The 20,738-nt window shown below is 40.3% G+C and overlaps 1 protein-coding gene across 7 annotated transcripts in view; it reads left to right on the top strand.

Annotated features, from left to right (window-relative positions):
- Positions 1-20,738, top strand: part of LOC120804386 (plexin-A1-like) — a 302,292-nt gene that overhangs the window by 89,185 nt on the left and 192,369 nt on the right. For all 7 annotated transcript variants that reach the window (XR_005709443.1, XM_040153824.1, XM_040153823.1 and 4 more), the window contains exon 4: positions 11,524-11,706. Coding sequence is in view for 6 of the 7 variants with exons in the window: in XM_040153824.1 (XP_040009758.1) it covers positions 11,524-11,706 (183 nt within the window). In the remaining variant the exon portion in view is untranslated. The remainder of the gene's footprint in view (positions 1-11,523; positions 11,707-20,738) is intronic.

The following is a 20,738-nucleotide window of genomic DNA, read 5'->3' as shown; positions in this document are numbered from 1 at the left end:
CTTATGGGACGGTGAGGCTGGCAAGGGTCATAACGGTAGAGAGCAGTCCAAAAAGGCAAACAAGTCCAGAAAGGCAAAGGCTGGACTCCAAAATCCAGTAAACAAGCCAGAGGGTCAAACTCAGGTAATACAGGCAAAACGCAAGGACCGAGGACAATAAACTCACAGTAACTCAACATAACATTCTGGCTGCTGAAAAGGGGGAAGACGAGGCAGTATATACACTGAGGACTAATTAACTGATGAGACACAGGTGACAAAGAAAAACAGATGGGAAAAACACAAAGGCAGGAAGTAAAACACCAAAGAACACACACGGTGAGTGATTTCAAACTAAAACAGGAACTAGCCACAGAGGGGTGGATCAAGTGTGACTCCTGAAATTGATGTGACGATATCCGGTAGAAATAAGATTTATCACTGTTGGAGTTTTCTGAACTACAGAAACAATCAGTCCACTTGCGGTTTTACAGGGGTGTTAGAGTGGAGCTTCTTCTTTCACAAATGATCCTTAGCCGAGTGGCTTGAAGAGATCACACAAACCAGACAACAGACACATTTAATTTTGGACTGTCATCAGATTACTTACGGAATTAATGTGAATTACTGACAGAAGGTATGACCTCTCATTTTAACCAGCAGAGAACCTGCTATGTGAATGGTTCGTGCACTGCTGCTCTTTGCTTACGTATGAGAGAGAAGAGAGAAATGATTCAACAACAGATTTGTTAGCATCTGACTGTATCTGAATCTGCGTACTTTGCCAACCCAGGTGTCAGAACTCCAAATTGCCCAGATAATTTTTCACAGTAACTTTAATTTTCACTTGCAGGTTTGAAACACTAGCAGACTGAAGTGGACCAAACACAGTACAGTATAGTAAAGAAAGGATTGGCATTCAACCGGGATTATTTTGGTTGATACCGATCCATTAAGATATATCAAGATCAGGCGCGGTGCTGATCCTTGGACTGGCTCAGGACATCTCCCGTATCTATCTAAGCATCGTGAGATCTATCTAGATATCTACGCGAAATACAGACATCCAGACAAAATCATATAAAATTAGGAATATATTATGACTTTAAGATGTAATTGCATATAACTGTATCTTTCTCTACATGAGACGTGAATAACAATCGTCAAATTACGGCACGAAAAAACTATTATGAGCTTGGAATTATACATTTTTATCTGACTCAGAGACATGGAGCATCAAAGTTTTGATAACACAGCTGGCAGAACTGTCATGCTTTCATTGTTTTATGTTTAACCACTAAACATGAGCATAAAGTAACATTTAAGGGTTGGTTATGTTGGGAATCCTCTTTATTAAGATAAGTCACTGAGAATCTCGTAATTCAATTTTGAATTACATTACTGACAACAGAAAAACAAAGATCAAACTACACATGCACAGCAGGCAGAGTGTTCAAAATTTGCATCCCTGCTCTCAACAAATGTCTACAGTGCCAGAAAAACGACACGCCAGACTGCAGCTTTCCATCTGGAATTAGCTCAGTTGATGGCCAAGGCTATCTGGGGTAAAGCGGGCTGCTGTCCCACTGTGGCACAATAACATATATGGCCAACTTACACCGGAGCGCTGGAGCTAAGCCCTCTCTTCCCACAGATCTCTGTCTCTATCTCTACGGGATTCCTCTACTTTTTACATTTTGTTTTTCTTCACACCTTCATGAAATTATGACCAGGTAAAGTTTCCCAGTGGGAGTCAGTCTTGACAAACACGACTGGCAGGGATTTTAAATGTGCTCCACCTTGTCTTTGAATTCAATTAAAGCACTTAAAGCAACTGGCTCACATCCATGATTCAGCCAGCCTCTTTGCTTAACTTCTGCAATTAAATCAATTATCCAAAAAGAGTGTTTCAAGGTGTTTCAAAGTCTATTGAGTGTGACTTGCCGGTGAAGCTTCCTGCATGCGTGGATCCTTGTGTTGGAGGATGGAGGGAGGAAGAGAGCATGGCAGAAAGAAAGTTAGCTTATCTCTTACTTTTTCATTTTTTTCATTTACGGAAAGAAAGAAAATAAAAAAAGAAAATAAAAAAAATTGGAATGCGGTGAAATGACAACATGGTTATGTGCTATTCACTATCAGACACAAAAGTACAAATCAAATCATCCACTGGTATCGTGATCTCTACGTTCACACTCATAGAGAACACACACATGTTCACACTTCAGTGTTCAGGTCAGTCAAGTTTTGTGTTTTTTTTTTTTTTTTTTTTCAATTTTTTTCAATTTTTTAAAATTTTTTTAATCAGAATAATGTTTCATCTCCAGACATTTGCACATCCGTTTTCAATCAGAGAGGCGGAGTGACGGAAATAGAGCAAGACAAAAAAAGATAAAGGAAAAGAATGAAAGATGACAAAGGAATCAATGAATGAAAGAAAACGAGATTTGAGTATGGCTAGGGAAGGATTAAATCAAGAGTAAAGAAACTGTGTGGAATAAATCTAGCTACAAAATAAATGTTGATCTCCTGGCATTGCAGCTATTCCTCTGACTCTGACTTATGGCGCTGAAGTCTTATTCTCTCCCTCTCTCTCTCTTTAGCCTGCAGCTTTTCATTCCACCAGAGCACATTTCCTTGCTGCCAGGTACTCCCTCCGTCTCCAACTTAGTACTCCTCATTTCACCAAAGCCTAAAAAAACAGATGCTGAAATGTCGAAGTGCCTTCCCTCCACTCGTAAACTCACAAAGGAGTAGAAAAACATTAGCCAAAAAAATATTAGAAAACATTTCTTTCTGTTTTCACTTTTTTGTGCATTGGTAAATTGTATTGCAAGACCCTGTGGAGTTTTGGTATAAAAAATATTTTTAATGTTTTGTCTTTATTATAAAACATTTACAAATCTAATTTTTTTTGATATTTTGAATCTCTCTATCTCTATATATATCTATATCGATCTAGATATCTATATCGATCTAGATATCTATATCGATATAGATAGGTATATAGATATATAGGCTGGCTGGCTAGGAGCCATATTCTTTTCTGCCTTTACTGGCATATTAATCCATGTCTTGGTCCGTTACCACCAACAACAGTTCATCAAACTGCGTGCTAATGTGCATAACTGTGCTTCCTTGTGTGCATGCTACCAGACTACAAGATACAACAAAACAGAGACCCGTTGGTCAAAGCATGGCTCTCTAGCACCATCGGTGGACAAAAACTCCACGAGGTACCTTTAAGTATCGACCGCAGACAGAAATCATCCTTGTGTCCTTATGTGATTGGGCCCATTGCTCCATTATAGCTCCTGTCCTAAACGTTTGTGGATGAAAGTTATGTTGTTGACACCCCCTGCTAACGACCTCAATATCCAAGCTACCTTATTTTTCCATTGGAATATTAGCAGACAGGCTAGTTGCGACAGATTGTCTTTTGTATCTTGTGCTTAACCAGTGAAAATAGTAATTATGTTAACTGCAGTAATAGACGGCGTTGATATGTATGTCTGTGTGTATGAATGTGACAGCATGCGCTTGTGTGTGTGTGTGGGTGTGAGATGCAGATGCCCGTAGTTCTGTTGCCATTAGAGCTGGCAGACGACTGCACAAAGTCCACTCTCTGTGTGTGTGTGTGTGTGTGTGGATAACTTGCAGAGGCTGTACACTTTCCTCTTTCCCAGTACACACTACTTTCTCCCCCACATGCACACAAATTGACATTAAAACAACAGAGTGTATGTGTGTTTGAGCAGGTCAAGGCTTGGAGTGGCCCAGTCTGTCAGACAGATGTTTTAGATCTCCACTGCACCCCCCACCCTGTCACACACAAACAAATACATACTGTGTTTCTCTCTCTTTCATATACTCTGACAAAAAACACATGCATACACACACGCTCACTCATTAACATCCAATTAGAGAGTAGATATTGGCTCACTGGGGGAAACTAAAGGCCAACCAGTGTTGTTCTCCGCTTCCAATGCCAAGTCACAACAAATACCTGGATGTAGGCCAGGGGAGTGTGTGTGTGTATGTGTGTGTGTTTGTGTGTTTGTGTATGTTGTTGACTTCTACTTCCAAAGTTTGGCTGTCCATTCTCCGCTCCTTTCTTTATTAAAAAAGAGAGACACACACACACACTAACCCTCACATAATTAAATGCATTTTTCCATTGTGCAAGTCTTGTTGTTTGTTGCATCAGCCAGCACGTCTCAGTAGTACAACTCTCGCTTCAACATTAGCTTTCTCACATGGAAATGAGGCATGAGCTACGTTTAACATACACATGCACGCACACGCGCGCACACACGCACTCACACTCACACACGCACTCTCTCTCTCACTCACACACACACACACACACACTCACACTCACACACTCACAAACATTCATAGAAACACGCACACACTTGCTCATTTCTCTGTGGGATTGGAGCGATGTGTTTATGCCAGTGTTGGATGATGAGATGCTTGAGACATTTGGCTCTCTGGGGAGCATATTGACAACATCTCTCTCTCTCTCTCATATTTTCTGTTTACCTCACCACTGTCTCTAACTTGCTCATTCTCTCTCCTTTTCTCACTATGTGATGTGATTTTTTTCAGTGTTTTCTCACATCTCCGCAAATGAATGAAGATTTGGAAAAAAAAAAAGTTGACACTTTAAGATAATTAGACAGATGTAGCTGCTTTCATTTCTAAAAAATGACACTGCATTGAACTGAAAACAGAGTTAGAGAGAGATAAAGATGCACACATACACACATTGTAATGCACTAACAGTACAGGAATAAGGCTTTTTGCAGTATTCAGTAAGGTCAACCCAAGACATATAAATTAATTTTCAAAAAAAGAGATTCAATCCAAAATGCAGTCGTCCCACAAACACCGAAATAGGGAAATAACACTAACACTAGCAGCAGCTTGATGTGACACCAATAAAAATGCAGCAGCACATGTCCTATGAATCATTAAAAGTCATAAAAGCAATTTAAAAAATAAGTTATTCTTTATGTCTCAAAGACCAATTTTATTGTCTTTCAACAGCTCCCTCACCAATGGCGGAAGCATTAATCAAATCTTTGACTGAGTAAAAGTAGCAGTACCGTACCACAGTGTAAAACTATTCTGTAACAAGAAGAAAATCATGCATTAAAAATTTTACTTAAGTAAAAGCACAAAAGTATTAGCATCAAAGTATACTTAAAGTACCAAAAGTAAAAGTACTCATTATGCTGTGATGATTATGAAGCAGCATGTGGCTGATAGCGAGCCTGTTAGGATCCATTACCATCCGTTACGTAGACTGGTCCCTACCTCGACCTAGTTAGACTGGAAACACTTGGCCCAGGATCAGTTACTAACTCAGTGAACCACTGAGGACTTGTCTTTCAGAGCTATATATCACGATATACAGTAGATGCTAGTGTGCGCTTTGTCATAGTCCATTTTTTACACTTTTTTTTTTATTCAAGGAAGGAAGAAATTACATAATGATCAAATAAACTTGAAGCACTGTTTTACAGGTACAACAGGCTTTACTATGGTTTTAAGGCTGTCATATATTCAATTTCACGTCATATTACATAGCATAAACTAATTTCTCTTGATAGTGTGATTAACAGAATATAATGTTTTGAAATATGCTACATACTGTATGATGAATGCTTTTTATTGTGTTAAAATGAATGCAAGTATACTTGACAATCATTTATCGATAATAAGTTTAATAAACATTTATTATAAGGTGCATTTTAAGTGGTTTAATTGTAAACACAAAAGAAATGAGCTTCCTGTAACACTCTGTAAGTAAAGTAGCTGTCAGTGCAAAGTAAGAAAAAAGAAGGCACAAAAACATAGATGGTTACTGCAATTTTTACAATCTTACAATGAATGTGTGTGTGTGATGAGTGTGAGCCTTGTGGTGTGTGTGTATTTGCTGGAACCTTGGTACATGCTACATCTTCTGAAACCACAGTATGGTCACTGCAGCTCTCATTCTAACACATTCCATGGACAATTCATAGGGCTGAATCCAAACTCTCTCTCTATCTCTCCCTCTCTCTTCCTGGGTTGAGGCTCATTAGTGGCAACAAGAGCGCTGTTGACCCTTAGCCTTCCCCTATGTCTCTCCTCTCTATATCCCCTCTTTCTCTCACTTTTTTCTTTCCCAGCCTCCTCTCTGTTCCCTTCATCTCATTCGCCCAACACCTTCCCTCATCACCCCATCATCATTCACCCAGCAAGAGTTTGGCAGGGGTCTATGTATGTGTGTGCGCGTGAGTTTGCTTGTGTGTGTTGCCAGGGGCCAGCCTGTGCCTGTGTACGGCAGAGGTCTTCAGCAAGGACAACACAGGGGACTTTGTCCTTGTCTAACCCCCTGGAAATAGAACATGTGTGTGTGTGTGTGTGTGTGTGTGTGTGTGTGTGTGTGTGTGTGTGTAATAACGCTATGTACAGCGTCCCGAGTATGAGCTATAGCTAGTTATAATAATAGCAGGGTCAGAGGTCAAACTATGTGGAACTTATAAAAGCACATATAAAAGACTACAGTGGGTCACCTTATGATAGGGACACATTGAAAGATTGTTACACAGAAAAAAAAATCTGTATAACCATGCATGTGACGATACTCATTCAGAGAATTTTAACACGATATGGAAATAATGTTCAGATACAAATGGAAGTAAAACCTATAGTTTTGATTGTTTGATTTAAATTAGAGTTTAATTCAGAAGTATATAGTTTTTTTTTTTTTATGGCTGTCTGTGTTTAGAGAACATTTAGTATTTCAGTATTTTTTTTTTTTAACTGGACTTTTTTTTAAAATATTGCTCAAACTAGAGTATCAAACAAACTGTTATTTTGGTATTGAAATAGTTGTACTAAATCTCCGGTATGCCCAACCCTAGTTTTCAGTGAGGCAAGGCGAGGTTTTATTCCAAAGTGGTTTGGAACAAAATTTTGACGTCTCCTTAAGCTTTGAAGTGGCCTTGAACACATGTCCAATAATGAGCCTGTCATGAAAGCCTGCTAACATTCAGTACTGGTCTTGACTGTGACCCCGTTCTGAATGTCCATAGATGGTCAGAAGTGGTTTTGGTTGGACAACCAGATAGTGAACCTGTGTTGCACATAAAGTATATAGGACATCCAAAAGTGGAACTGGATCAACCAATTCGAAATGCACATAGGCCCGATTTACTCATGTCATTTCAATTGTCTTGTATCTGAATAAGATGCTTTTCAATACACTTTTATTTACACTTACACTTTATTGGCCAGATCACCAATCTGATTGAAATCCATCTTGGTTTTCTCAGGCTACAGGCAAGACAGGGTCAGCTCAACTCCAGTCCAGAGTGGTGGTCGTGCACATGAGGCTGTTTAACTGCCCCAAACACCTAAACAACCAGTTTAGTTACAAAAGGGTAACAGTTACTGATAACAGCTAGCTAGATATTAACTATCCATAAACCAACCGAAACACATTGAGGAATTGTATTTATGGACTATGAATGAGACAGGCTGTTCTTTCAACCATGCCGTGTGATGCTCCCTCACTCACACAGAACGTTCACTGGTTGAACTGATCAGGGATAAGATAAATGCTACAACAGCTCAGAGTGCCATGTGTACGATTGTATGTGCTGGAATCACCGTAAGCGCTTTCTCTGTGTCAGGAGCAATAGGGACATCAGCTAATGTCACCGTAACTTTGGCTGCCATTGTCACAGGGGAACAGACCCTGGGAGTGGCGATTTCCAGTGACCGTCTTTTGAATTTACTGACTGACTACACATGGGAGGAGGACAACTGGCAAACGTGTCTGGAAGAGACAGATGCATTTACACCTTTCTTTGACATCTTGGTGGATTTCATGCAGCCAGGTTTCAATCTGCCTCAAATGCTTCTTGCATTTCCACCTCAGTTTGGATCTGACGCATGCAGTGTGGCACCGATGGGAACATAATCTGCACCTGCATGCAACATTGGCCGTTTTCTAGGGAAGCACTGTAACATGAACCAATGAAGAATCAATGAATAATTATTACATGGCTATGGTGGTTTATTTATTTATTTATTTATTTTTTACCTTGATGACATGCTTCACATCTTAAAAAATGGTTCATATACAAACATGATGGGTGGTCCAATGATGAGTCTTGTTTTAACTTAGGCTCTTTGGGCACTTCCGTATCAGTGGCTGAAAATGCTACAGCGTCTCCTCAATGAGTCGCTGTAGAGGAATGATAGAGTAGGCTGAGTGTAGGAATTACATGTCTACAAGGCAAACAACAGCTAGCAGATGTCAGGTCTGTGTGAGGCCACATTTGTCTGCAGTGAAAACACGTCGACTGAACGCTCCACTGTGCCTCAATCTGAGCTGTTGACTCTATGGTAATGATGCAAGTCAGGCTAAACATAACAAACTATTAGCATCCTCAGCATGCCGGCAACGGCGCTGGGAAGATGGCGATCGCACTTCTATGTGTGCGAGTTTGACAAACACTTGAAATGCAGATTAGTTTACAAGAATGAGGCGCCTGTTGTACATAAATCCAGGCCAAATGATGCTATTGTGAGCTACTATGATAAACACTCTTAACTCTGGTTGTGTTCCTTAAAACTTTTGGTTTGGACACAAAGTGGGTTGCAGGCTTGGTTTTTGGTTGAGCAGAACACTACTGGTTGTGGTACAAATATTCAGTAGCATTATTTTTGACCATCATGACACATAGGTCTTCTTTTGTCCTATAATTTTTTTTTATCTTAGTGAAGAGACCTCTGCAACAGCATTTAGTTATTTATCTCAAACATCATGTGACCTGTAAACACTTCCAACCAATGATCATCATCCTGATAAAGGGAGGAAGGAATGAGGGGAGAGGGCGGAAAGAAGACAGTCTCAGAGAGCTGCAGGCATGTGAAAACCGAAAAAAAGAGTAATCCACTGGGACGGACATGATTTCCCACTGGTCAGTCTCTGTGAACCTTAAAAGAAAAAACAAAAGGATAAGGGAAATATGTGAACACAGAAGGGAAAAGAGTGAAGAAAAGGTTTAGCAGGGAGAGGAGAGAGAAAAAGAGAGAGGAAATGAGTGAAAGAAATCAATAGAGGTCTGTTTCTGGTCTGTCTTTATCAGAGGAAACAAGGGGATCTGTACTCAAGGTTAGGGTTCATACTGTCGCTGAGGCATGGCCATCTCTTTCAACTCCAGTCCCTCTTCCTTCCCCTACTACCTTACTCTTTCCCTCTCTCGATTTCTACTTTTCTATCCCCCCTTTCTCTCCTCTTCTTCATATCTGTCTCCATCTTCTCTGCATCACTTCATTTGCCTTCCTGTCATTTACTTGCTCTTGTTTTTGACCCTTGTCCTCCTTTCTTCCTCTCAAATTACTCGCAACTAAATTGAGAACATGTTTATGTAAATCATACAAAAGCCAAAGCATTGTGTGTGTGTGTGTGTGTGTGTGTGTGTGTGTGTGTGTCTCACTCCCTCTCACTCTGCCTCATTTTGTGTATGTATTCATTGAAGTTAAACTTCACTGTGTTTATGGCTGCCTTCTAAATTCTGGCGGAAGACAACGTCCGCCATAGGCATTTTCTCAACCTTTTTTAAGCCTGCAACACACACACTCAGACGCGTAAACGTTCGCTGACAGCTTTGCAGTTGTGGAGGGGCGGGTTGATTGATTAGTCTCTATGGAGATGATACGTCTTGTAATGAACAAGAGAGAGCTGGCATGTTAATTTGTATAGAGTGGGAGGCTGGAGTGTGTGTGTGTGTTTGTGTTTGTGTGTGTGTGTGTGTGTGTGTGTGTGTGTGTGTGTGTGTGTGTGTGTGTGTGTGTGTGTGTGTGTGTGTGTGTGTGTGTGTTTGTCCATCGTTATTCCCTGTGTGTGTGTGTGGCTATAAGCTTATTTGTTGCTGTTTGCACGAGTCCCATTGTGAATGGATAATTTCTTTCTTCTTAATTTTGTATGTCTGCAAGTGAACTCCCTATGCATACATGTACGATTATGCATGTGCATCTTTTCCAGTTTCTACGGTTGTGTCTGCTGGTGTCAATTTGCACATGAAAATAATGAGGTGCAAATGCTGACGTTGATAGCTGGAAAATATTGCGGAAAAGTTTTTTCACTTTCTAGGCTGAGGTGGAGAAGTTGGTTGTGTTGATACAACAAAAAATGCAACAATTTGCAAACTTAGCAAAAGAATCATGATTTACATGAAACATGTGGCTTAAATGTCAGTTCAGCTTCATGTCCGATGAAGAGATTCAAGATAGCAGCAGATGAAAAATCTGTGTGGAGTGAGATATTCCTCAAATTAATACATGAAACAAACGTCTTTCCATCATATTTTCTACATGCAATGAATTCATGGCATCCAACTGGAGAATTAGCGCCACCAGCTATTTATCTCAATAAACCACCCACCTCGTAAAATTTGTATAACCGTATTAGAAGGGAACGTACAATATTTCAGATTTTGTTTTCTGCTGATTTTCTGGAAACTTACAGCTACATTTTGAATTAACTTGATTTACATGTTTGTACTGTATGCTCTTTAGTGTGGTGTCTCTACGTGTGTGTGGATTTCGTTGTGTATGAATGTGCATCAGTTTAATCTCCTACCAGAGTTGTGTGAACCTAAAGTCGTGTATTTCCTAGTGTGCTTCTCGGCAGGTGTGTAGGCATGTGTGTGAGGTCTCCACAGAAATACAGATGCTGATTATCATCTCTGTTACACATGTCAAAGTCAGGGGAACCTCCTGATGCGTACATAGCTATCGCATGCTTTTAATGACATACCTATTACACAAACACGCGCACGCACACACACACACACACGCACTTATACATACAGTACGTACATAAATCAGGCGTGACATATCAGCATATCAGGGTGGTGATGTGCCTCTATGAGATGCTTTGATTATGATATGCTAATCTGACCCATAATTTACTTCCTGTCAATTCTCTGTCAGCTCCACCAGTGTCCTGCTCATAGTTCACCCTCCCCTCCCTGTTTATTCCAGTTCCATTTGAGTTATTCCCTGTATTGGCTTGTCTCTTATTAGAAACTACAATGCCAAAGCTGTATACAAACAGATCAATATTTAAAACATTAGGGAACAACTGTTCATTCATTCAGACATCATGTACTATAAAATAATCAGGGCTGTAATGGAGGGGAAATGACCCATCACAGAAGGCTTAACTGCATACTGGTTAGATTGTTCTTTTTCTCCTTAATGAAAACAAATATCACAGTCTCCCCTCATCTATTAGTTTTTGAAAAAGTCTAAAAAAGGGAGTTGAGGAAACTGAAGTTAAGTTCCCAGCGACACCCATTCATTTCACACAATTTCTCACTATATCTCCAGCGGCCTGGCTTCGCTCCAGCACCATAAAGCGTCCACTAAGTGCTGGGGAGATCGAAAGCCTCTCCCTTATTTAAGAATTAATGTTAGTTTAACAAGAAAATTGATTTAAAAAGTGTTAATGTTTTCTCTCCTTCCACCCCCCCCCAGCCATTGCAGATAGACGATAACTTCTGCGGACAGGACTTCAACCAGCCTCTAGGGGGCACCACTGCCATTGAGGGCATCCCGCTTTATGTGGACAAGGATGACGGCATGACCTCTGTGGCAGCCTATGACTACCGCGGACACACTGTGGCGTTCACTGGCACCCGCAGCGGACGCATGAAGAAGGTAGGCATCCGGGAGTGTGTGTTTGTGCGTGAACCCAGTTTGCTCCTTAAAGTAAAAGCTCTATTTCTGTTGTGCTGTGAAAACCAACTCAATTTTTGACGGCTCATGGCTGTATTCACTTTGGAGTAAAGGACGACAAACTCTTGAAACAGGCAAAATTCGATGATCATTTGATCCTGTTTGGAAACTCTTCAAAACCCACAGGTAGAGGAGAAAATGCGGTTTTGCAGATATAAGACACAATACCTGACACTGACTGTTGAGTTATTTTGTCATGTGTTTTCTGGCTTTTGACATTGGATGCTTCTTACACATTGTGAATGATGTGAGGCATAAATTACAGCAGTGACTGACATAAAACTAACGAACTGTGACTAAAATGGTGATTCAAACGCTCCTGTTAAAGTATAACAATATGAGTGCGTGTGTGAGAGAGACAATGTGTGTGTTTCATGCACCACAGAAAACCATTTTCATTTGGAGCAATTTTGTGTCATTTTTGTGATGTATTTTAAATGGTCACTGGTTTTGGCATTGCTGACGAATGGTTTTGTCATCAGAAATCTTGTTGCAGACATCAGCTGTGAAAGTTTGTATATGCAGTGTTTATGTGTGCGATTGTGTGTGTTTATCTTTAATGGCATATTGTTTGTGGTTCGGCCTAAATGGCTTTTCACTGCTTTGTCTTTGAATGCTTTGAAACAAAGAAAAAAAGACACACATACGTTTGAAGAAAAAAAGTAAGGCAGCAGCTCTGCAGATGCAAGTTTTCTCCCACAATGTGAGGTTGTGTGGGTTTGTGGGGGGTTATTTCCGGATGATGTGTGGAGTGGAGCCCATACTGCTAGACAAACTGGAGTTGTGTGGGTTGTTTGGTGTTCCAGTCACAGGATTGTCAATAGCCAGGGAGTGTTTCTGAGCGGTTATAAGTTGGGTGAAAATGATTTCTTATAAGTCTCCTGAGTATGTTGGGTGAGAAAATCCTGTGCTGTGTGTGTGTGTGTTTGTTTGTTTCTGTGCTTGGTCTTGCAATGAGAACCTCAAAATCTAGTAAGCAGTTGTAGTTGCGGTAAATTCCCATCATGTTCAGCATACACACAGCATGGAGTCCGTTTGTGTGTGTGCCTGCGGGTTTACAGTATGTGTGTGTGCTCCTCAAGTACCCCTGTTGAGTAGACCGCACAGTGTGTGTGCCAATCAGCTGCTCCTTCATCTGAGATCCAACTGAGCTGCTTCTGTGTTTCTTTTTCTCCTTTTTCCACTTTTTTCCATAGCAGGACACCCCATATGAGTGTGTCTGTGTCACCAATACTCTGGAGACAGAATAAAACAATCACCTGAGGATAAAAATAATTGAATAAATACATACATAATACGAAATAAATAAAAACCTTACATGCACATTTCGTCGTCAGCAGCATTTAACTTTGAACAGTTTATAAAATGTTCCCCAGAGATTTTCAAGGAGTCCTCAAGTCCAGTATCATTTTGTGGGTTCTCGTGTTCTTTATTTGCAGTGGTGATGTCTTTTTGTGGAAGTCTTTGTGTTTGCATTGTACTTTGTCACATTCTATTAAAATGAAATAAAATGCTTCTAAAATATTCAGCTGCTACAGTTTTGATATGAGTTTGACGTTAAAGCATTAGGCCTGTGTATTTCTGTAGTCGGTGGAATATCTGTTACAGCAATGCTGCTGTCAGCTGCGTTCATGAAGGCTATGATAATATGCACAACACACAGGCTACACTTGCGCAGACACACACACGCCTCCTTACACAGCCTCCTGACTCTGGTGTTTTGCTAAGTCGACTGAAACCTGGCCCACTAGTCCTTGCGCCTGACCCCTGGACCGTGTCTGTATGTGTGTGTGCAGACAAATGACTTGTGTGTGTGTTGAGTATGTGGGGTCAGCAGATCCTGGATGATATCCCGCTGATCGGGATCCCATTTCCCCTCAGCCTGCGCGTCTTCCTGTGCTCATGGATGGCGGGAGGAAGGTGAATACGGAGGTGGCGGCTGCTGGTATCCTCGCACAGATCAATGCAGATGCTGCAGTAACACGCAGTCGTCTGTATGAGGAGGGAAATGGCGAGACAGGACAACAATTACTATAAATCAACAGCTACTCAAGCTATAGGCAGTTTGAGGCTTTTACATTTGTTGGTTCCTGGTAAGTCTTTCCTTTAATTAGTGTTAGCTTAGATCCTTCCAAATAAATTAGAAAATAACTGTTGAAATAACTAGATTTGTACAAAACTAAATCTAGGAAAGAGGAAGACGGGAATAGATCTGGGATTACAAAAAAGGAGAAAAAGAGAGTGAGGCTGAGGCAGATGGAGAGAGATGGTTACAGGCTGTGTGGTTTTATTGCTGTTCATTGGGAGTTAAACTGTGCTCCTTGGCCTAATGAAATATAAAGCTGCAGTATATTGATGTCTACACAGTCACACTCACATTAGAATTCCTACCATGTGACTGTTGCTAAATGTGTGTTTGCCTGTATGGAGATGTCTTGGCTGCTAGACTCCCTGTATTGATTGATCTATGAATATATAATCACTAGTGTAAATCTTAAACTAAGGCAGTCCATTGGATAAATGTTGGCATCATTGTCTGTCTGTGTGTGTGTCTGTGTGTCTGTGTGTGTGTGTGTGTGTGTGTGTGTGTGTGTGTGTGTGTGTGTGTGTGAGTGTGTGTGAGATAGACAGAGAGACATTGAGCTGTGACGTAAGACAGTGTAAACCTGTGGTGCTTTACATCAGCACGACTAATCAGGATGCCTTGACTGACTAAGCACACAGAATGTATGTGGAAAACACCCACCTAACGTTTCCATTACTGTTGAGTTAATGACTGTCCTTCTTTACAGTTTTTCACTGTGCGTGTAAGGACTAACACTATTTTATTAGTTGCCTGTGTAGGCTGCATTTCTGGCCTTTTTGAGTTATTTAAAATCTTTTGGTAAGTTTTCTTTTGACGGTCTTTATGGGTTTTATTTGGCACAGTGAAGGACATCTGATTAAGAGCCCCATGTCGAAATAAAGGTTCATTTTGTGAATTAATGGCGCAGCATGGCCTATGTCAGGAGAAGGTTTCTATTACAAAGAAGATAGCAGACAATGAAAAAATACTGGCACTGCATATAAATATTTAAAATATAGTGCTTATGATGTGGATTGTACAACATGCGATGTGGGACATGCAGCAGGATGTGGATGGAGAATACGAGTAGAGCTGGAACAATTGATCAATGAATTGATTCATCTGATTTTGTAATTAACTATTTCATAATAATAACAGATAAATTGTTTCAATTCAGTTTTCAAACAATAATGCTTGTAAACTGGTTACATGTATGTTGGAAGTTTGGACTGTTAGTCAGACAAAACAAGAAATTTCAATATGTCAATTTAGATATCCAGTAAGAAATTAGAGACCAAATGATAAATCAAGTAATGAATCAGCATATTAATAGATAATGGAAATAGTATTTAGCCGCAACCCTAAGCTTTAGCACATAACACATATTACAATGGATGTGCAACGTATTGTATGTGGAATGCATGATGAGAAATTTGTAGGATATTGGACCTAAGATGTATAGTAAGATGGTATGCTCCTTTCAGATTGGACTTTTAACAACAGAGTTTAAAATGTGAATGTATTTTTAAAGTGAGATTAAACAATATAACCTTTCCTGAGCGGTGGCCATAGTGGTCACAGGTGGTCAAAGGGTAATGCTAAAAGCTAAAACATAGTATAACAGTAACACTGGTATAAAAGAGTCATCAAGTATTGACTTTAGAAACACTAGTTAAAAAAACAAAAAACATCTCAACTCAAGCGCCACTTGCGGCTGTAGCTTCTGTCAGAGGTTCCGACCACATCTAAGGAAGACCATCAGATTCAGCTGAAAGAGCTGGAAAAATCTAGTAAATGGACCTTGATATAAAATTTTATTACAGTTGTCTCAGTATTGTCAGTTATACAGCTTTAAGTATGATAACATTAGCTAAGATTAGCCATCATAAGCTACTGGTCAAACCAGCCCAAATAAGACTGAGTGTATTGAATTGACAAACACTGCGTTTTACTGCTTATTAGTTGAGCATTTTATTTGTAAGAGAAAGAATGTGTTGTGTCTTCTCTAAAAGATACATAGTCTCACTTTCTGTAATGAATACACAGTTGCTTGGTGACTAAAAAAGCAAAAATGGATGCTGCCCTGTTTGCTTCCTGGTTACCTTCTTTCAATGTCATGCTTAGGTGCGAGAAAAAGAGTTGGCAACAAAAGTAACTACCTGGTGCCAATATTTTTTAAAAACATTCTAACTTTAAGGCACCATTGATTGTAAAATGTTGGGGGCAGAGTGAAGGACATAAGATATAAAAATCAAGGGATTCTGTCAGGCTCAAGGGCATACGAGAATGTACGATACAACACTCTGGGCCTAGGGTTGCACAGTAAAAGACACGAAGGCGAAGGGTGTCTAATGTAAGATGAAAGGCGTACAGTCGGATGTAGGATAAAGGACATGCAGTATGGAGGCTGAGTGGAGGGAATAGTTTGTAGTTCATAGGATGCAGCCTTGTCATGCAGTGTAACAATAGAACAGGCCACCTCTCTTCCAGTCAAGTTCCATGCCTGCCAGGCAGCAGCAGCCTATATATGCTTTATGCAGTATACTGTTGTTCTTTGCTCAGTCCCTCAAAGTCACACATGATTCGTTTTTTCCTTTAAACACCACAGTATATCTCTTAGTAGGGGGACATGGTGTAGGTGGGGTACTGACAGTTTTTAACAGCGTGAATTTGCACTGTGACTGCCTTGTGCGCCATTTACCAGAAACAGCCTAAAAAAACTCTCCTCAGATCTTGGGAAAAAACCTGGAAATCCTTTCATTCCCCTCATTTCGTCTCCTCTTTTGTCTACCTGGGAGAACAAGGCGCTCTCGCCACATCAGGGGAGATGAAAAACTCTCAACAGCCTGAAGTATTTCCAGATTTCGGAAACAAAAAGAGGCAAGCAAGACAGACAGAGAGAGAGTGAGATTTACTCAGAGTGGTGTAAAGGTGTGTGGAAGTGTCTGTGTGTGTGTGTGTGTGTGTGTGTGTGTGTGTGTGTGTGTGTGTGTGTGTGTGTGGTGGGTGAAGGGGGGATGGTTTCATGTCATTTCATCATTTCCCTGCTAGCAGCAAATCCAATTACTTTACCCTTTCTTTTCTATCTTGGAAGATAGCCTGAATGACAGGATTGTAGTACAGCATTACTGAGGTAACTGTGCCAACAGGTTGATTGACATCACGCTGGCACTCCACTGCCTAGAGACAGGGAGACAAGTGAGACTTGTTAGACTTTGGGGTTTCTCGGAGCTGCTGAGGTGGACCAGAAGTTCACCTGCCCTGCTCCTTCGAAAGTACATCCCTCCCACTCAGAGAATATCTAATTCACTCTTTGGCAAGACGCTCCACATGTTCCCCTTACCTTCTGTGTTACAGCAGTGATAGATATTAGCCCATCCTGTCTAACTGTCTCGCTCTCACACTACCTGTTAACAGCATCCCACCCACTTAATGATATCAACCCTTTAATAAGATAATAAGCAGTATATATTGTGTGAATTGAGTCATAATCTGCCCACCATTTTTTAAGCGGTGTATAAAGGATACCATACTGCCTGTATAACATAATATACATATGTATACACATACTTGTATAACCGTTTGCATATATCTGTTGTATATCTATATCCGTGAGCTGTCCAGGGGTGTAAAGTACATTTACTGTACGGTAGATAAGTACAATTTTGAGGTACTTGTACTTTACTCGAGTATTTCCATTTTTTACTATTTATACCTCTACTCCACCATATTTCAGAGGGAAATATTGTATTTCTTTTTACTTATAGATTAAGATTTTACATAAAAGGACATATGATAAGCTTATGAAATACAATGCACTGTTAAAGATTAAAGAAGTGCTTTCCAATAGGCTTGTGACCCCTCAAACGGGATTCATATTGGGCCTCTTGTCACATTTCAGATGTCGATGAGTTTTTAGCAGGTCCACCAAAGGGAGATTCCCCTACTAAACTTCTCAGATGGTTTCATTTAGACAACTGCTGGAAGCGACCAAAGAGATCACATTATCCAATCCTTCAAAAAAACAAAGGGAAAGATTAGAGAAAAGTCCGAAAAATGACTACAGATTTGTGTAGCAGAACTTTTTTTCCTTGGTTGCACTGCCATTAATCATTTCAGGATCTTTCAGGTTTACCTTGTGACCCTTTGGAGTGGCCTGATCTCTGGGGGAGGGAATCAATGGACTGAACTACCTATCTGTATACAAAGTAGATTAACTAGCTCCAGCTACAACTGTAAAATGTTGTACATTTTACATACACATTGTTACTTCAGAATTTACAATCTAATAACGGAATATATATAATGTCAATAGTAGGGAACATTTTTCTGCAGAACTAGTACTTCTACTTTCTAAAATTTAAGTACATTTTGCTGATAATACTTCAGTACTTTCAGTTAAGTAGATCTGTAAGTAGATCTTTCACTTGGAGTACTTTTACATTGTTGTATGGGTACTTTCACTTGAGTAAAGGAGCAAAATACCTCTTATGCAGCTGAGCAGTTCCCAGCAGAGTGATTTACCTTTCTAGCTTTCTCAGATTATTTAATTCAAATACCTGATAGAGGCCTGAAGATACAAAACTATCCAGTATTTTACAGAGAAAGCAGTGATTAGAGAAACGTTAGTAAGATTGACAAGAATTTTTAAGGCCTGTAAATCAACTTGCGACTCTTGTCTAAGCAGTGTACCAAGCCGCATACCAGCTCAAATCCCATTACCCAGTGAATGAAAGTGCCTTAGATCTCTTCTTAGAGTTTGAGATGGCCATGCATGTATTAGCTCTGCAAGCTTAGCAGTAAAACTAGCTGTCAGAATGATTAAGCCTAATCAGGAAACATGGGATGGGAAGTAATTTAGCATGTGAATGCTAATTAGCACTAGCATTTAGACCGGCAGAAAATGATTGAAGCAGTGCATCGGCTGCTCAGCCTGGTTAAATGGCAAAAACACCAAGCTGGTAGAGATGATTGATAATCTTGGGTCGGGCTGCTGTCTATTTCCTTGTTGGTGTGTGAGTGTGTGGAGACTGTAGTTTTCTCTTCTCGCCAATGCAGACTCATAATGAGCAGATGAGCGCAACACCTGAACACACTAATTCCATCTTTATCCCATTAAGTAGAAGTTATTGGAATAATGTCCTATTAGTTTCTCAGAATACACAACAGGGTTTTCTGAGGCCGTGTGTGTGTGTGTGTGTGTGTGTGTGTGTGTGTGTGTGTGTGTGTGTGTGTGTGTGTGTGTGTGTGTGTGTGTGTGTGTGTGTGTGTGTGTGTGTGTGTGTGTGTGTGTGTGTGTGTGTGAGTGGTAGCATTTAGGCTTGGAGCTTCTTCCTCCAGATTGAGCCCTACAGGTTCTACGCAATAAAAAACACACATCTACATTACCTGTGTACATTCCCACTGATTCAGTGTGCCCACATGCTGAAAGGTTTGATCCGAAGGTTTCTGAAACTGTAGTTTGGCATCCACACTGTGTATGTGTGTAGTTGCTTCTATGTGGACATATCTATGAAATAATATATATCATACGTATCAGAGTACTGGTGGTTTTTGTTAGTGAGTGTGATCCTCCAAAAATGATTGTGTGAGAATATGTGTGTAGCTGTTGTAAGAGCTTGTTGAGGGAAGACTAGTTTGTAAATCATGCAGAGTTAATCTTACTGTTGTGAGCGGTGATAGTGTTCTTGTGAATATCATCATATTCTCTAGTCACTAGACTAGTACTTCACTGCAACCCCCCCCCCCCCCCCCCCCGCACCTCTCCCTCTCAATCTCACTTTTGTGTCACCTTCAGCGCTCTCTCTCCCAACTGAGGTGGGCTAGATGCCTGCAAATCTGCCTCCCTCGAGAATTTCCGGCCTCATCTGCGCGTGTGTGTGTGGCGAACTGTCCTTCTCTCCTCTACTACTCATTCCCTCTCTCCTCTGCCTCATTCTTCATATCTCCTCTATCCATTAGTACATTAGTGTACGTCAGCTTGCAAAAAAGTGCTGTCTCTGTCAAACCTTTTATGAGCGAGAGACACATAGGGACACAGAGGCAAAGATACTGATGAACAGATACAAAGACATGTAAGGCAGATATACAAGTTAAATAATAGACCTACTACTTGTAAATGGTCATATTGTACATCTACATACAACTTTATAGATTTGTGTGGTAGTTTGTTTAAGATGAGATCAAGCTCATCATTTACTGTATAATAATAATGCAGATGAACAGAAGCAAAATGAAATAATACCACTCACTTTCGTTGGAGAAGAGGAGTATTGGCTGAATAATTTCAATAGCAATGTCCCAATTAAGTTTATTGGGTACAGTCCTGATTCGAATACTTTTTTTTAACTTATTATGCCTCCATGCCAGTGACAGCCGTGGCCAGTAGCACGATATTTTTGGTTGTCCGTCCCATTCTCGTGAACGCGATATCTAAGGAACGCCTTGAGGGAATTTCTTCAAATTTGGCCCAAACGTTCACTTGGACTCAAGGGATAAATGATTAGATTTTGGAGGTCAAAGGTTAAAAGTCACTGTGACCTCACAAAACACGTTTTTGGTCATAACTCAAGAATTCATACGGTAATTATGATAAAATACAATTAATACCTTTCATTAAATTCCTTCAAAGTCTTTACTACATAGGAGCCTGGACAGACATGGATGTAAACTTTAACTTGACTGGTTGGGGGAGGCATACACCTTTGAGGCAGTAATTCTAGTTTTACATAACACAACTGCACGCAATGCATTAAGTGATGTGACTGTGGCTCAGAGCGAATCATCCACTAATCATAGGGTGTCCTTGAGCAAGACACTGAACCCCAAATTACTACCGATGATCAGGGCAGCACCTCACATGGTAGCCCACTGTCATCGGTGTGTGAAT

This window comes from Xiphias gladius, chromosome 18, assembly GCF_016859285.1.
Source record: "Xiphias gladius isolate SHS-SW01 ecotype Sanya breed wild chromosome 18, ASM1685928v1, whole genome shotgun sequence".
Lineage (NCBI taxonomy): Eukaryota > Metazoa > Chordata > Actinopteri > Istiophoriformes > Xiphiidae > Xiphias > Xiphias gladius.
Note: the sequence above shows the minus strand (reverse complement) of the source record. Positions and strands in the feature narration are given on the sequence as shown.